This window comes from Tauraco erythrolophus, chromosome 14 (assembly GCF_009769465.1).
Source record: "Tauraco erythrolophus isolate bTauEry1 chromosome 14, bTauEry1.pri, whole genome shotgun sequence".
Lineage (NCBI taxonomy): Eukaryota > Metazoa > Chordata > Aves > Musophagiformes > Musophagidae > Tauraco > Tauraco erythrolophus.
The window spans coordinates 3,979,359-3,995,155 of record NC_141478.1 but is presented as its reverse complement, the minus strand read 5'-3'; the positions used below and the strand labels follow the sequence as shown (position 1 = coordinate 3,995,155).

General features: G+C 42.2%; 1 protein-coding gene across 2 annotated transcripts in view; it reads left to right on the top strand.

The window, feature by feature from the left end:
• Positions 1-1,691: 1,691 nt before the first annotated feature.
• The window catches only part of ASB7 (ankyrin repeat and SOCS box containing 7), a 28,784-nt gene continuing 14,678 nt past the window's right edge, over positions 1,692-15,797 (top strand). Inside the window, exons 1-3 of one of the 2 annotated variants that reach the window (XM_086620118.1) lie at positions 1,692-1,839; positions 7,274-7,370; positions 10,410-10,670. In XM_086620118.1, the coding sequence (XP_086476244.1) occupies positions 10,460-10,670 (211 nt within the window). In that variant the 5' untranslated portion in view covers positions 1,692-1,839; positions 7,274-7,370; positions 10,410-10,459. Of the gene's footprint in view, positions 1,840-7,273; positions 7,371-7,717; positions 7,746-10,409; positions 10,671-15,797 lie in introns of those variants that run through there. The other variant, XM_086620119.1, reaches the window with a different exon arrangement.

The window sequence follows — 15,797 nt, the reverse complement described above, 5'->3', positions numbered from 1 at the left end:
CTGCGCCGCCGCTCCCCTTCAGCCCCGTCCTCGTCCTCCGCCGGCGCGGCGCCGCTCTCCTCCACCCCCGCCAAGAGCCCCTCAGCCCACTGAACCCACCCGGCCGCCCCCTCGGCCCGGCTCCCCTCAGCCGCGAGCCACCCCAGCCCGCCCTCCACCACCGCCTCGCGCCCCCCGCGAGCCCCCTCAGCCCGCCCGCCGCCGCAGCCCCGCCCACTCCCCACCGAGGCACGCGACCGCCCCCTGCAGGCCCCGCCCCTCACCCCCCCCCCCACCTGGAAGCTCGCGGCCCCGCTTAGTCACCCCGAGCCACCGCGCACACGGGCCCCGCCCCACCCTGCCCCGCCGCTAGGCAACCGCTACCAGGCAACAGCCGCGACTCACCCGCCCCCGGCGGACAGCGCGCCGTAAGGCCCAACTCTCCTCCGTCAAAACGCCGGGACGGCCGCAGCCACCCTCTTTCCCCTCCCCTCTGCTGTCGCAAAGCCCTCCCCCTCCCCCGCGCCTTTACGGCAAGAGGGGCGAGCCGTGGGCGGAGCCGCCGTCAGCCCGGCTGCCAATCAGAGGCGGCGGCGGCCCGCGGTTGGGGGCGGGCCCAGCGCGGCGGCGGCGGATTGGCGGCGGCGGGGGTCAGTCCCTGCCCGCTGACCCCGCCGCGAGCCGAGGGGGGCGGCTCGGTGCAAAGTGTCCCCACACGGCTCGGCCCCCTCCCGCGGCCGGCCCCGCCGCTCCCCCCGCCCCGCCGCCGCCGCCGCCGCCAGCGCGGGGGGCGGCTGCGCACGGGAGCGCGCCGGCCCCCCCCCCCCCCCACCCCCCCCCCGGCGGCAGACAGGTAACGGCCGCGGGCGGCGGAGCCCCGTCTGCCCCCGGACTGCCTCACGGGGGGTGGGGGTGGCGCGACCCCGTGGCCCAGCGCGGGGCCTCCCCTCGCCGCCGCCGGGCAGCCCCTCCGGCGGGGCTCCCCGCCGGCCTGCTCCGCCCCGCTCCCACTCGGCGGGCTGCGGGGGGGTTCCCCCTTGCCGCCCCCCTCGGGAGAGGGCGATTAGTGCCCCGCAGCCTGTGCCCGCCCCGGCCCCGGGGGCAGGCAGGCTCCGGGCCACCCCGCCCGCGCCGGGCCCGCCGCCGCCTCCGTGTTCCCGGGGCTGCTGGCGAAGGGAGGGGGGGTGTCCCCGGGCGATGAGGAGCCTCGGGCCCCTCCGGAGCGCGGTCCCGGCGGCCCCCCGCCTTGCCTTCCCCGCCGCCGGGCCTTGAAACTCTGCGCCGGGGCTTGGTGGCTTTTTTTTTTTTTTTTTTTTTTTTGTGTGTGTGTGTGTGTGTGCGCGCTTGACGGCTCCTGAAGCATGAACTACTGCAAGGGAGTGATTTTAATTTCCCAGCAGCTCTGCTTTCTGGGCTACTTCCTGTCCCATTCTTTAGTACTTCTCTTTTACTTCAATTCCCTGGAGGCGCTGGCTTGACAGGGCAGCGGTCCTGCTGGTACTGTCCCTCCAACTCTCTAATATCCCGAGAGTGCCCTTCTTTTTGAGTTGAGATCCCGATTTAGGTAAATAACCCTTTCCTTCCTAATTTTTGAAGCCTTTTCCGATTTGACCTGCTGTTGCTTTGGTATTAACCATTTTTGTTCTCCATTTCTCCCTTTGATGTCACTGTGTGGCTCAGTTCTACTTTTATTTTTTAGGTTTAAGCTGCCTTAACCGAGAATTAAAAATTGTGGCTCCAAAGAACAGAATAAGACAGAAGAGAGAAAACAGCACTCAAAAAAAACCCAGAGAGGTGATAATTCATGTAGACTCTCAGTATCATCCTAAACACATGATTTGGCTGGGACTGAGGCCTCTTGTAAGTATTTTTGATGGATTTGAATAGGTAAAATTAGATTTCTTTGTTCTCTTAAAACCTACCTGCTACTGGACTTTAAAAGTTTGAAAGCTGTGAAGTCCATTTGAAGTATGGTTCCTCTTTCTTCTTGTAGCACTTTGTCATTTTCTAAATTTAATCTGCAAACATTTTGAACATGAGTTGCTACTTAATGTTTTTTTGTGTCTCATCATCTCAGGATTGTCCCTGAAAATTGCATCTCTCTGAGGACTTAAAAGGGTCTTTTCTTAAAGCCTTTTCACAAATGTATGGGTGCAACACTGGAGTTGGTTTTGTTCTGATTCGAAAATCTTTATTGGAGTAGGTCATGGTAATTGCATTACGTTGACTTAGTTGTTCCTAACTTTTGCATGGATCAGGCTTTTTTGTATTGTAATGGAGCTGCAAAAATTGAAGTTCATTTAATTCGATGGTGTTTGTTTACAAGTGCTTACTTTTGGGTTGAGATCACAGAAGATGATAATGCTGTTAGGTGCTTAAGGGAAAAAATGAAAGGCGTCATCAAAAACTGAATCCTGCTGGTAGGAGGAAGGTTTGGTTTTAGGATGAGAGCAGTTCATAGGGAGAATTGCTTGTTTTACGTGGTAAGATGAAGAGAGAGGTTCTAGAAGAAGAGAGAGTAGGGGAAGCGAATGATGTCAGTTATGCTTTTTCTGCATCCTACTGTTAGTGTGCTCCAAATAATGGAGTTTCTGTGTGCTTTTTTAATGCAGAGTCTGACTTGAATCCGTTCTAATCCATTTCAAATGTAGATGAGTTTGTGTTATTTTGGCAAATATATCCTCTATATAGGTCCCTCTGGTCCTTGTTGTGTTTCAGAGATATCATTGTACCAGAATGTTTTTCATTGTCAGCAATAAATTATTTTTTAGCATTTAGTTGCAGAAGAAAGAGCAGTACCTGTTGCCAACAATCTTGGTCAAGGGTGGATCATTTTCCTAATATAGGTGTCTTTAGCATCTGATAAAAAGTAGCTGCTACATGTCAAAGATCAAATAGAACCCCCCTCCCCATATCACAAGTGTAATAAGTTCTGAGATACAATTTGAAAGCTCAGGGAAGAAACGTTCTGTGTTATTTTGATAGCATACTGCAAAACCACAAGTAATAGTGGAACATGTGGACATGCCCAGTGTGATTGCGGGAGGGATTTTGATGCTAATAAGACAGATGGGCATTAGTACAAACTTACCAGGGCAGTTGTGGCACACCTGTTTCATCTGAAGTTGGTTTGTTATAACATCCTCTTTACAACCCATCCAGAGCATCTGATGTCAGGGTTTGGATGAATGTAGCTACTCCACCAGGACACCTCTGGGTGCTGGTAAGTTGTAGATCTTTGGGATTTATTCACGGAAGGAAATGTAAGTTTCCATTTGATTTGTGAAGCTCCTTCCTAATGCGAAATGCTAGTGCAGCAGAGTTTGATCCAGATGCAGAGACTGGGATTGAATTCACAGGAATCGGGGAATTAGCTTCTGGCAGAAATTTGCACGTGGTCAAAACAAGGAACAGAGATAAATGATGTGCTGAAGTCCTGCTCTGGATCTCTGGAAGAAATGCAGCGTATTGCAAGTGTGCTAGTCCCTTAGATAAAGTTGCATGTCCTTTGTCATTGTGGTTTTGGTTTTTTTTAATCTCCAGGCTGTGTATTCATTTTGTTTTTGTTTTGCCTTATTGTAAATTCTAAACTCTTAAAGGAAATGTGCTGACTGAGAGGCTGTTTTCCGTTGTTCCAGCATTTGCTTACAGAATGATGCTATCACAGTGGAAAACTCACTTTATCCTCTGAAGTAATTCAGTGAATTTTGTCTGCTTGGATTCTTTTAGACGATGTTAAAAAGACACACAAAGCAAACAGAAGTCTTCTAGAAATTGTGGAATGAAATAAACGAAGTGGCACTCATTTTGTTCGTCAGCTGTGCTATGAGTCTTGGGGCCGAAGTGACTGCTTTAGTGTGGTCTGAACTAGCCGTTGTTTCCTGCTCCTGTCATTCTATGAAATACTGGTGTTTGGATTCTTTAGTGATAGCAAGTCATGTTAAAATATGTAAATCTTAGGCATTAACACTCGCTATGAATTATTGCTTACTTTTAAGGCTCAGCTTTCATCTGGCTCTTACTGTTTGGTACTTGGTAACAGCATCACTGTAGGTTAGAAGAGAGATTGTGTTTTATGCTTGGTCCAAGAGGATCTCCAAGCATGCTGCAGAGCACGAGCTCCCTGCAGTTTGTCAGCGCACATCTGGAGGCAGGAGAGTTGTGGCTGTGCAAACCTGATGCGACATTCTGTGCAGAAAAAGATGTGTAAGGCCTTGCTTTGGCACTGGCATTGAGGTCCTTGATTCGGGAGGATTTGCAGTGTTTTCTTCACTGGGCTCCGCTTATGGTTAAGGTTGCCAATGTATAGGTGGGAATTTTGAGGATGGTTAATAGCTGATGCGTTACCAGTGCTTTCTGAAGGTGAGGTCTCTCCTTTTGCTCTCTGGTTTGCAGACCTGAAGCTGCGTGAGCTGGGTGATTTCACTAATTCTCCATCAGGCCCAAAAGTCAGACCTCACAGCCTCTCTGTGAAATGGGTAATAGTGGGTAAAACGATACCCCTGTACTTCAGTTTCAGCCACCTGCAGAACGTAACAACACAACAGCTGCTTATTAGTGTGTAACACCACCAGTCAGCATCACACAGTGCTATAAACACCTGAGGTTGATGGAGGACTTTTGAATTAACTCTTTTAGTTGTTTTAAATTCAGTATGTCCAAGCTGGCGTTACAGCAGCTCTGACAAGAAATGTGCAACTTTTAATGACCGCTTATTAGGAGGGAAGGCTTCTTTCCTTGAAGTAGCAGTTCCTCTGTGATGTTTTGGATTCATGCACTGTTAACTCCTTGCTTTCAGACCCAGCAATTCACGTGTTGCTTGGTGATTTTCATCTCCACCACTTAGATACCTCACTTGATGTCTGTCTGGGATGTGGCATAGAACATCTAGCAGAAAATACATTCAGGATTATAAGACTCTCTGAAATCTTAATATTTCACGTGTTATTTGTGAACTATATGGTTGTGGTATGAGGACATGAATAATAACATGATGGTTTGCCTTACTCTCTTGTCTGAAGAGCTCCTGAAATAGGAAGCTGAGCAACATATGAAGATGATAGTCGCATTTAGTTTCTTTGTGAAACACATATTGACCATTTTTAAAATGCCCTTTGAGTGAGAACACGTTTAGCTTGTTCAAGTTTTGAAATGGGTGGAAGTGGGTTGTGAGAACGATGAATGCTAATGTGATTGTCCTTATTCCACAGGGCTTTTTTTTTTTTTTGTTTGTTTGTTTATTTGATTTAAATGTCTTGGAATACTTCAACCAGAGACAACTAGGATCTACGCTGATTAGGTCTCTGCTAGATACTAAATGTCATGTGTAATGGTACATTTCCCTTGTAGTTAGGCAAACATCAATAAGTTATGGTCCTTGTTCTGCTCTTGGATGTGTCATCTCTCAGCTTAGGAATCAGGTCTATCTGTTAGGCCGTCTGAAGGAGCTAAATATTGTGTTACAAGGTCTTGCTTTAGTACCAACCTTGAACTTTCTTTGAAGTAAGTATATACATATGTCAGAATTAATTTTCCACATGATGTTTGCAATGACTTTAATGAAGTGACACATTGATGTAGAGAAGTCTAAGATCTCTTTGACGACATGAGACATTATCAATAGATAATGAAGATGTTTGTCTTATTTTTTATTTTAGTGTGCCACTTCTACTACAATTATTAGTATTTTAAGCAAACTTTAAGTCATTGAGTAAGTGAGCTTTACTTTCACAAAATATGACTTCTTTTTATTAAAGTTGCAGATCTTACTCTTGCCATATGCAGCTAATTCTCCTTTGGGGGGAAAAAAAGCTTGTTACTTTTTTAGTGGAGCAATCTGTTACCTTGTCTGTAGTCTGTGAAGTCAGTGCAATTCTAATTTGCATCAGCTAATAAAAAATGTGTGGGTTTTAAAGTGAAAATCATGCAAAAGTTAAAAAAAAAAAAAGGTGAACTAACGGCTGATCATCTATGCAAAAAAAACAAGGCTAGAAATGTGATCAAATTAGGTCATGGCAGTGCAATTTTGTGCAGGGCTGTGAGCATATCTGCAGACCTTGTATGTTTTATATTGGGAAGCAGAGCTCTTGGAAAATGCATAAGAGGGATGAAGAGAGCTTTTCTCATCCTCCTCTTCTGAGCCATCATCAGGAAAGCAAGATTTTATGTTGCATTAAGTGACAGAAATTTTAACTTAAGCTAAAAGCTGCCCAGTTCGTGTAATTGTTCTGGTGCAACTCGTTTTCAGAAGCAAACAGTCACAGTTGGTTTTGTGTGATCTGCTGTCCAATGAAGTAATTAATGCTTTTGTTATTTATTGTATTATTGCAGCGCTCACGCGTGATAAGGGGTCCTGTCGCGAGAAGCTTGCAGCCAAAGGGAACAAAAGGTCGGATAGACAGAGGTGTACAAAGAATTAATGAAATAAGATTGATTAGTATGGGGTCTGTGAGAAATGGTGGAATGTTGGGACTGAGCCTGTTAACTGCAGATGACAAGGAAGGACGAGGAGGATAAGGAGGACTAGTCTGAAGAAGAAAACTGGATGGGGGTTGTGACTGGAGTTCAGTAAACTTCGATACTAAAAGGATAGTTTTTCTATGTGAAGAAAAAGGTGCAGGTTGTTGAGATGAAGGTGTCGCTTGTAGTGTGAAGGTATCTGTACCCGTTTGTGCGAGCCTGATCTGTCGTGTTGAGGGAGGGGTGACTATCTGGCAGCGCTAGAAGTCCAGTTGAAGGACAGAGAAGTCCATGCTCTATTTTGTCAGGTTTTATTCTTTAGATAGGGAAGCATAGATGAGATGGAAATTAAAAAAAAAAAAACACAAAAAAAACCCAAACAAAAAACCCCACAAAAATGTGTTGGACAGAGCTAAATGGATCCTGAAGGTTTTTCCTGGCATCTGACTCCCTCAGGGAGATGTTGAGCAGTCAGGCAGAAATACCTACTGTAACCTTTGCATCCGTTCTTGTTCCATGGCAAGAGCAGATATGCGTAATCCTTAGAGAAGAGTTTAGACCATTTCTTCAGGGTTTACTCCAGAGAGAAAGTGCATCTCTCGTTTCTCTTTTTTTCTCATAAAATTCTCTGGAACTTTTTCCTCATCTGGCAGAAGCAAACTCTTCCCACCCCAACCTCTGGACGACTGTCTGTTAGTGAGAGAAAACACACTTTAGGGCCTTTTCTGGCATAACTGCATTAAAATGTAGCATTCTAGCACAGGTACGAAGTGAAAATAAGTAAGCCTCTCCTTTTACTCTTTGCAACTAATAAGAAATATCATTTTTTTTAAAGGGCTAGAAGATTTTGACGCAGATGGGCACACAAGATTATGAATAGTGAAGACAATGAAGAGTGGGACATCCATCAAAGAGTGACAACCTCTTATAAGGTAATTCAGGAACACACTGAATTTATCCTGTTGCACTTGCAAAATCAATTAAGTAGTTGTTATCGCCCTCCATTTTCAGAGCACTATACAGTCTTATAAACAAGAATGTGTAGGTACATTCCCCTCCCCCCCCCCCCCTTCTTCATTTCATTTTTTTACTTGCATGGAGAAAGCCAGTATGTAGCCATCCAAATGCATACTGTGTTTTGAATGAGATTGATTACAGTTGCAAAACATTAAATATTAAGTGCGAAATGGCTGATGACTTCCAGTAGTCTTCCTTTCCTTCTCCAAAGATAGATGGTGTAAACGGGGATTTCCAAACAGGAATTTTAAATGATCTATGGAGCAGAAGTGGAAATATTTTCAAAGCTGGTGTGTATCTAGTATCTTGAAGTCTTTAATGTTGCAGTTAAGTATTCTTGTAATTTGAATTTCATTGCTTGCCATAGGGGTGAGATAGAAGAGGAGATATTTACAGAAGCTGCACAAGTGATAGAAGGAGCTGCTTATGCCTGACTTTGTCTTCTGCTGTGTATGTTTTAGTACTTGTGTACTTTAGTACTAGCTAATTTGAATAAGCTCTGCTAGTCACATGCAACAGATGGGGCCAGTGCCAACTTTTTATAATGCTGCATTACAAATATACGCACCAGCTGAGAAGTGTGATATAGAGAGCTTTGCTTTTTCTTAACCAACTGTCTTCATAGATGTTTGCAGGGGGGATACTGCTGTCCCCTTACATGAGAAATCCCATTTCTCTTCATCTGTTCAGTCATCCTATCTGTTTTGGCAGCATTTTGAGCAACTAGTTTGACCTTAAGTTGCAGGATCACATCAGATCTTGCAAACATTAGTCCTTTACAAGAAGGGACTGTAAAAATGGCAGTAGGAAGTTTGTTTATATTAACTTCTGATCAGATATCCTCAGTCTGAGAGAAAAGTTTTCGTGTCGTCTTTTTGTACACGTTCAGAAAGTTTTCTTGTAAATCCAAAGAAACATCTTGTTCTTGTAGTTGGAATTTCATTAACAGCATTATTTGTGGTGTGATCCAGAATGAAGTCAAGCTCACTGTCTTATAGGTGAGCATGTTCTGAAGTGCTAATTGGAGTTTAGAAAAGAGCTTAGCAAAAGCTTATTAGAGTGAATAGAAACACTTACATTGTCATCAGATTAACCAAGTTTGATTTTGGAATATGCTGTAAAATCTGAACTATTGAGTTAGCAGTTGCTGGTTTGTAAATCCCTTTTTCTTCCAGTGTCAGATAATGGAGTTCATGCTATAAAACAAACCAAAGCCAGTACATAAGCCATGTGTAACCTATTGAGCTAAAAAGTCTTCTTTCATAGCCCTGTGCTGAAATAGTGATTGTTGCCATACATGGTAAGTTGAAGCATTTATAAATGTCAAAGACAGGCATGTGCTGTATGTAATTTTCATATTTGCAGTGTAAGTAGGGTCATTGTAGCTACCTGTTAATTATGAGTTCATCTCTCTCCAAGAAGCAGACAAATAATTTCTTTGCAATGGACACAACTAGGTTATAGAAGAGTGAAGAGATGCCTGTGCCTTCATCTGGAAAGATGGCAGTGATTGATGTTTTCACTTTTCTCTTGTCTGTGTGTATATCTGGATCACAGGAAAACAAGTGCCCAGTGGGATATAGGGAGTTGATTGCAATGTCTTTTGAATGACCTATGAATCATGAGGATCTGGAAATCCTTATGGTATTTACGTAAAAGAAGGTTTAGGTGATGTGGGTTGACATCCTAATAAAACAAGGTTGCTGTAGATTTTAAGTTTTGCTTAAAATTCACATTTGTCTTGAGAACTTTTCCTTGTACTTTAATCTTAATTAACCTTACAGGAGTCTGAATGCATTTTTTTTTTTCTCTTTTTTATCTTCTAGTTCTGCGTTGTTATCCATTGCAACAGTTTTTAGATATTTTCTGAGACTTCTATTGCTCAGCGTTACCTTTCTAATACCCTGCTTTTTTTCTGTTTCTTCTGATATTCCGTCCTGCTCTAGGAATACCTGTTAATGGAATATAATACACAATGCATGTGAAAATGTAAACATTTAACAGACTTAGTGTACTGTGGTAGAATCCCTAAATACCTGTATTTTTCTCTTGTCCTCAGCTGGGTAGCAAGTAGAACTGCATATGAGTACTTTTCAAACAGCACGGGGTGTATAGTCCTCCTTTCTTTCCAAATGTATCCTTGTATCTAGGCTTTTTTACAGTGACTGTTTTAGATAGCCTTTTGGCCCAGCTGTCTCGTATACTGTATGAAGGTAATTATACATTAAATTGTCCTGGTATATGTTCACATGGTGTTTGACAGGGCTATATTAACTGCAGGTCTCGTATATTATCATCTTTGTGTTTAATTTTTGGAATATAGAGGTTCTTTGCAATCTTTATGTACTAATAAGAAGTCCACAAGCCAAAATACAGACAGTAGACTCTAATTTAAAAAAAGAAAAGGAGAAAAAAGAAAAAAGAAAACTGAAGTTTTCAGTTTGAACATTAGTGTTACTAATATTCATGTGCGGTAGGTCACCAGAAAATATTGCATTAGTAAGATGAAAATATTTTCACTGAAGCTAAGAGGTGATGCACTTCTAGGAAACGAAAAGAATTATAGTTCAGTTACTCTAGCAATGTAGTGTTGTTTCATGCAACAGTTTAGGTCATTTTAAAAGGAATGTTTGGTTCTGGAGAGTTTTCATTTTGCTTATTGCTCAGGTGCTTTAACTGTGGACTGTTGTTGGATGCTGTCATTTCTGCAGACAATGTTTGCTGTTTATACTGTGTAAGTGTCCTTTTCTTTTGCAGTTCAGTGAGGTGAGCCATGTACTATCACTTTGCTAGCAACAGTGAGATTGTTTGAGTTTTATCCTACGCATAAGGTGACTTTGCTTTGCATAGAGAGAGTAAATCTTAGCATTGCTTTTCATTGGTACTGACTTTTTTTCTAGATATCTCTTTCCTAGTCCCAATCCTAATTTATTCATGCTTTATATTGATGCAAGGTGACTAGTGTGACCTCATGACGCTTCTGTAAAAGCCAGATTCAGCTAGGATGTTACACCATCACTGTCGAAGAAACCCTGAACTACAGGAAGAGTTGCAGATTCAGGCTGCAGTCGCTGCTGGCGATGTTCACACCGTGCGCAAGATGCTGGAGCAAGGATATTCTCCAAATGGTCGAGATGCCAATGGCTGGACTTTGCTTCATTTCTCTGCAGCAAGAGGGAAAGAGAGATGTGTCCGTGTTTTTCTTGAACATGGAGGTGAGTTCCCTAGGGAGAAAGATGTCTTGATACCCATCTCACAGCTTTCTGTCCCAATTTCCATTGTAGGGCTTTCCAGCACCAGTTAGTTATCAGACTACTTCTGAGATATTATTTTTTTTTCTTTCTTTGAAGTAGTACTTCATCTCTGTTTCTTTCTGATGCATACTCTGTGAATGAGGTAATAGATTAGCTTTATATCTTAATACCTTCTTTTTTTTTTTCTTTCTTTCAGAATTGTCTAGGAACTGTTAAAAGAATGAATAAGCATTACGAAAATAGGGCAGAAAGGCTCATTATAAGATTAAATGCACTCACAGCACTCGCTATAGGCTTTTCTTCTCTGTTAGGTGGGATCATTAGAGAAAAGCAGGTCCTTGAATTGAAATCCTAGGGAAGTTTGTTCTTAATTCTCAAGCAGGTTAACAAGTCATGTTAAAGACTGGGTTTCTGTATGGGCTTTAATGCAGTCTGCTAAACTTTGAGACCAGTACTCTTTGTGCGAGGACTTTAGTGTCAGCTGGTCCAGTTGAGTTTATACCTCTCCTGTGTCCATCCGTAGTGAAGCTTCATTTCAAGAACTGATTGAGTTTTTTTGGTTTAAGCGATATACTCACTTGGGTGATAGATTTTTGCTATATATTCTTTCAAGGCCACCTATAGTTTTAGAAATAGTATTAATCTTTTAATGTAATACTGGAGAAGAAAAATAAAAATCAGTAGATGCTCTCCACATTCTAATTAGTGCTCTTAAAAGAATAGCATCCTCTATTCTAGTACTGTTCTTATCAAATTAATTATAAACTAAGATGTTAAGTTTCAACTGAAAGAGGCTAGTTTTAGATTAGATCTAAGGAAGAAATCCTTCACTCTGAGGGTGGTGAGGCACGTGAGGCACTGGAACAGGTGGCCCAGAGAAGTTGTGGCTGCCCCATCCCTGGAAGTGTTCAAGGCCAGATTGGATGAGGCTTTGAGCGACCTGATCTAGTGGAAGATGTCCCTGTCCATGGCAGGGGGGTTGGAACTAGATGATCTTTGAGGTCCCTTCCAACTCAAACCATTATATGATTCTATATTTTCAGTCCCAAGGAAACCGAAATTATCTTTTCAATGCTTTATGTATCTGAGGCCATATGGGCCCCTTATGTGTATCGCAGTATTTGTCAGATGTATGGATCAGCCTTAAAACTGAATGGCATTAATAGGTTGTGATATTTGCACAATTAGTGGTATGTTCCTTAAAAGCAATAGTGAAATACAGCCTGAACAATTGGACCCTGCTGATATACCTACTGCAAACTCTAACCATATAATATTGGCAAAGCCTCATGCCTTCATTGGAAGACGAGAAAAAAAAGCTACTGAATTGCATTAATAAATAACTTTAAATTCTACTTTTTAAATGTAATCTATGTGGATAATTTGAAGCCTTCAGTTTGTTAATTCAGAATTCCAGGGCTGTAAGTCTTGAAATTTGTGGGGCTTATCTCTGTAAACTTGAAGATGATCTGAAAAAACCCCGAGCCTTATGTATTCCTATGTGTTTTCATTGTATGGGTTTTGATACTGGATAGCTGCTGATGCAATGTTTTGGTTTTATTTTTGTTGTTACTCTTTCCTATACGAAGTACCAGCTGAATCTGATGCCTCGTGAAAACTGCTTGTGATGAAACATCCTTGTTCTGGAAGCAGTATAGCGTTTAGTCACCAGGAGGAGAAAGTTGAGTAACAAATAGTGTGAGGGTTAGTCATCTACGGCAGCTTTCCTGTAGCTGAGCCTCGCTTCAGAAAATTGGCACTGTTTTGTGCCTTATCTTGTTTTCCCTCAAAACAGGGGCATAAAAGATAATCAGTATTTAAAACATAATAATATCACAAATGAGCTATTAAGCAGTGAATGAGCTCAGTCCTAAAAGCTGGGTTAATCATGTCTGCCTCATTAGCGAAGGGTTTGTGTCTACCTTTCTTCACACAGTCTCCACCTTCCTCCCTCTGAAGAAGGGGATTATTTTGATGTTGGAGCTTAAAGCCTGTGGACCAAAATGATACTGGGGTGAAGGAAAAAGTAATTTTCTGGTGTGAATCTTATGGTAAACAAGTATTGAACTGACTATATATATATTAGTAATAAAGAAGGTAGTGAGAGGGAGCGATTGGAGTTCTGGAGGAAAGAGGGAACTGAGATGTTAGTGGGAACGAAGAGGCAGCTGGTGATAGTTGTGGCTATCTAGAAGGATGATGAAGCTTAGAAGAGCTGGAAATATTTTCATAGTTCAGGAATGACAAAACCGCAGTGGGCTGTTGCTGAGGGTAGAGTGCTGTGCCTCAGATCTGAGAAGCTGGAAGACAACTGACGTAGTCTTGAATGGTAGTGGGTAGGAGAGGGAGTTTGGCTAATAGAGACTGGGAAGGAATCTGGTCACTGACCTGGAAATAAAAGGTAGCTGCTTATGGGAGTCATGACCTGGCTGTCGCCTCCTTTTGCTTTTTTCTTCTCTTCCATCATTGCTCACCAGCAAAGAAAAGAGCCAGGGGACAGTGTTGTGCATGCAGATTGGCTGATTTGAGTGGAGGTGGTGGAACAGGAGGAAGCTTTTTATTATCTGCTGAGAAAGGAGTCACAGATAAATGGGGAAAATGCATTAAAAAAACAGTCTAGACTAAAGGATGAAGCCAGCAGAAATGCCAACTAGAGAGGTAACAGGTCAGATAATAAATATTCTTTGGCAAGTGATGAAATGCAGAAAGTTGATCAGAACCATGGAGAAACTTAAATTTTTATGAAAAGTATCAATTTGACTTTCTCAATGTATTTGTCTTGTTTTAGTAAAGTGAAGATTCTATAAAGCCAACTCTTTCCATCCATAGAAACAATCTACAGTCACAGAGCTCAACGGGAAAGCAACGGAAAAATAGGGAGTGTAGTTTTCAGTAATCTCAGATTTTTATGTAGCAAGTCTTTTTTCCTTTTTAGTGTACTTTTTTTTTTTACTTTCAGTATGACATATTGAGACAGACAGTCGGAAACTGGACAAGAACTACTTTTCATTAATCCCCAACCACCACTGTTAACGTTATAACCAGCTGAAGTCTTGAAAGTGTGTAGCTGCTAGCTATCCCTTCACAATATCTTCTCAATACTGATTGAATAGAGCAGTTTCTGGTTACTTGTATTAAGGTGAAGAAATGATTCACTAGAGCTCCTAGAAATCAAAGAGTAACAGAAGGAAGCAGCCAAACAGATGTATGGATGTATTTTTAGTCTTGGTTTCAAGGTATCTAAATTTCAGTAAGGTCACACAAAATCTGGGAGAAACTAGAGAATGCCTACTGCTCATCCCCTTAAACTGGCTCATGAAATGTTTCTATGTCTGAACAGTAATGCTTTCCTGGAGGTCTTTTATATCAATGTTGCCCTAGAAAATTCAACCCAAAAGCTATATGTAGCCATGTTTCTGAACCTTGTGGTCAGAATTAAGCCCTAGTTGGGGAAAGTAAGCTAGAAATAGAAGTGCTTGATGAAGCCAAAAGCATTACTTTCTTGGTTTCCCAAATCAGACTGTGATAGGGTGACCTAACGAACGTGTCATGAAAAAAGGGAAACTGTCCCACTGAGCTAGCAATTGAAACTCTAAAACATTAGACTCTTGTTTAGGAGTATAGATATCTCTCCTCTAGATTACAGTGTTAGAGTCTTACCAACAGCAGAGTTAGATTGACGAGCTTAGGTGCCCAACTTTAACATGAAATAAAATAATCTGAATGTCATTGTATTGCAGATTTTCAACTCAAGTGAAATTGATTGCAGTAATTTAGCGCCCTTGATAGGCAGTTCAAGATTTATATCACTGTATTATGCCTTATAATTAAAAACATTAGAAGTGATCAGATGCAGCTGATTGTATTTCTAGATTCTGCTCTCCGCAAATTAATGGGAAGCTTGAAAAGAAATAACTAATTGTTTGACAGTCAGGATGGAGGCAAGATAAAAAAATGCTGGCTTCATCCCTTCCCAGTTTATACGTGTGTACTAGGTCCTTTTTTTTACACCTCTGCAGATTCTGAAAGGTAGACTAAGAGACTTCTTTCCAATTCTTTTTACTTTGCTTATGTTTCAGGGAGAGAGAGTTACTTTACCAGCAGAATACCAATATGGAAGCCTTTTAAAAAAAACAAACAAAAACCTCCACAACAACCCGAGTTCTTAAGGCAACATCAGCTTTTAGCTTTACTTTTCCTAACACAGGGTGTGAACGGATGGAATTGTTCGCAGCATAATGCAGGTCGAACTTCTGCTAAAAGCCCTTGTGCAGTTCAAAAGTTTTTCAGGAGATGGCAGCAAAACATTGACTGAATAGCAACAGACACTTTTGGTTTGGTTAAAGTTTCCCTAATCAAGGGGGAAGGCTAGCTTTATTAGCTCACTAGAAGCCCATGATCTTAACAGGAATTACAGTATTTTTATCATGAGGTTGCATAAGTTAGAGGCTTTTTTTACCTCTTCTTGTTGAGGCACTTCTTTTACGTGACTTAGTATTTTTTCGGTTCACTTTAGTGTTCAAAAGCAATGAAATTTTGCGAGGAGGGAAGGCATGGAAAGGTACTTAAAACAACAGGTAAAGGGCATCCTTATGTTGCAAGTCAATTGTTGAGTTTGGATTACAACAGCGTGTATAGAAATGCATATACATGCACACACAAAAGTTGGGACATGCCTGATTGAATTTGGAAATAGCGTAGGCTCAACAGACTAGCAGCAGTGTCCTGCACCTCAGTTAGGGAGCAGAAATGATTGACTTGCATGCCCTATGCAGCGTGGAAGGGAGAAGGCACAACATTAATTTATTTTTTGGAAAACTTTGATGGAAGGTGGCCCTGGCTGTTGTTTGTCCTTTCAGTTATGTCCAGTTTTGTCCTTAATTCTGCCTCTCAGAATGTATCATCCCTCTGCATCTTAATTCTCATGCTTATGCTACTCAATTTATCACCAGTCAGGAGATAATCTATAATAATCTGAGCAGTGCAAAGAGAGACCCTGGGAGCAGCAAACATCACTTTGAAATATTATCTTTGTCTTTAATGGCTTTGTGGGTTGTGCTGATTCTTTGCTATTTTGGACACCATCGC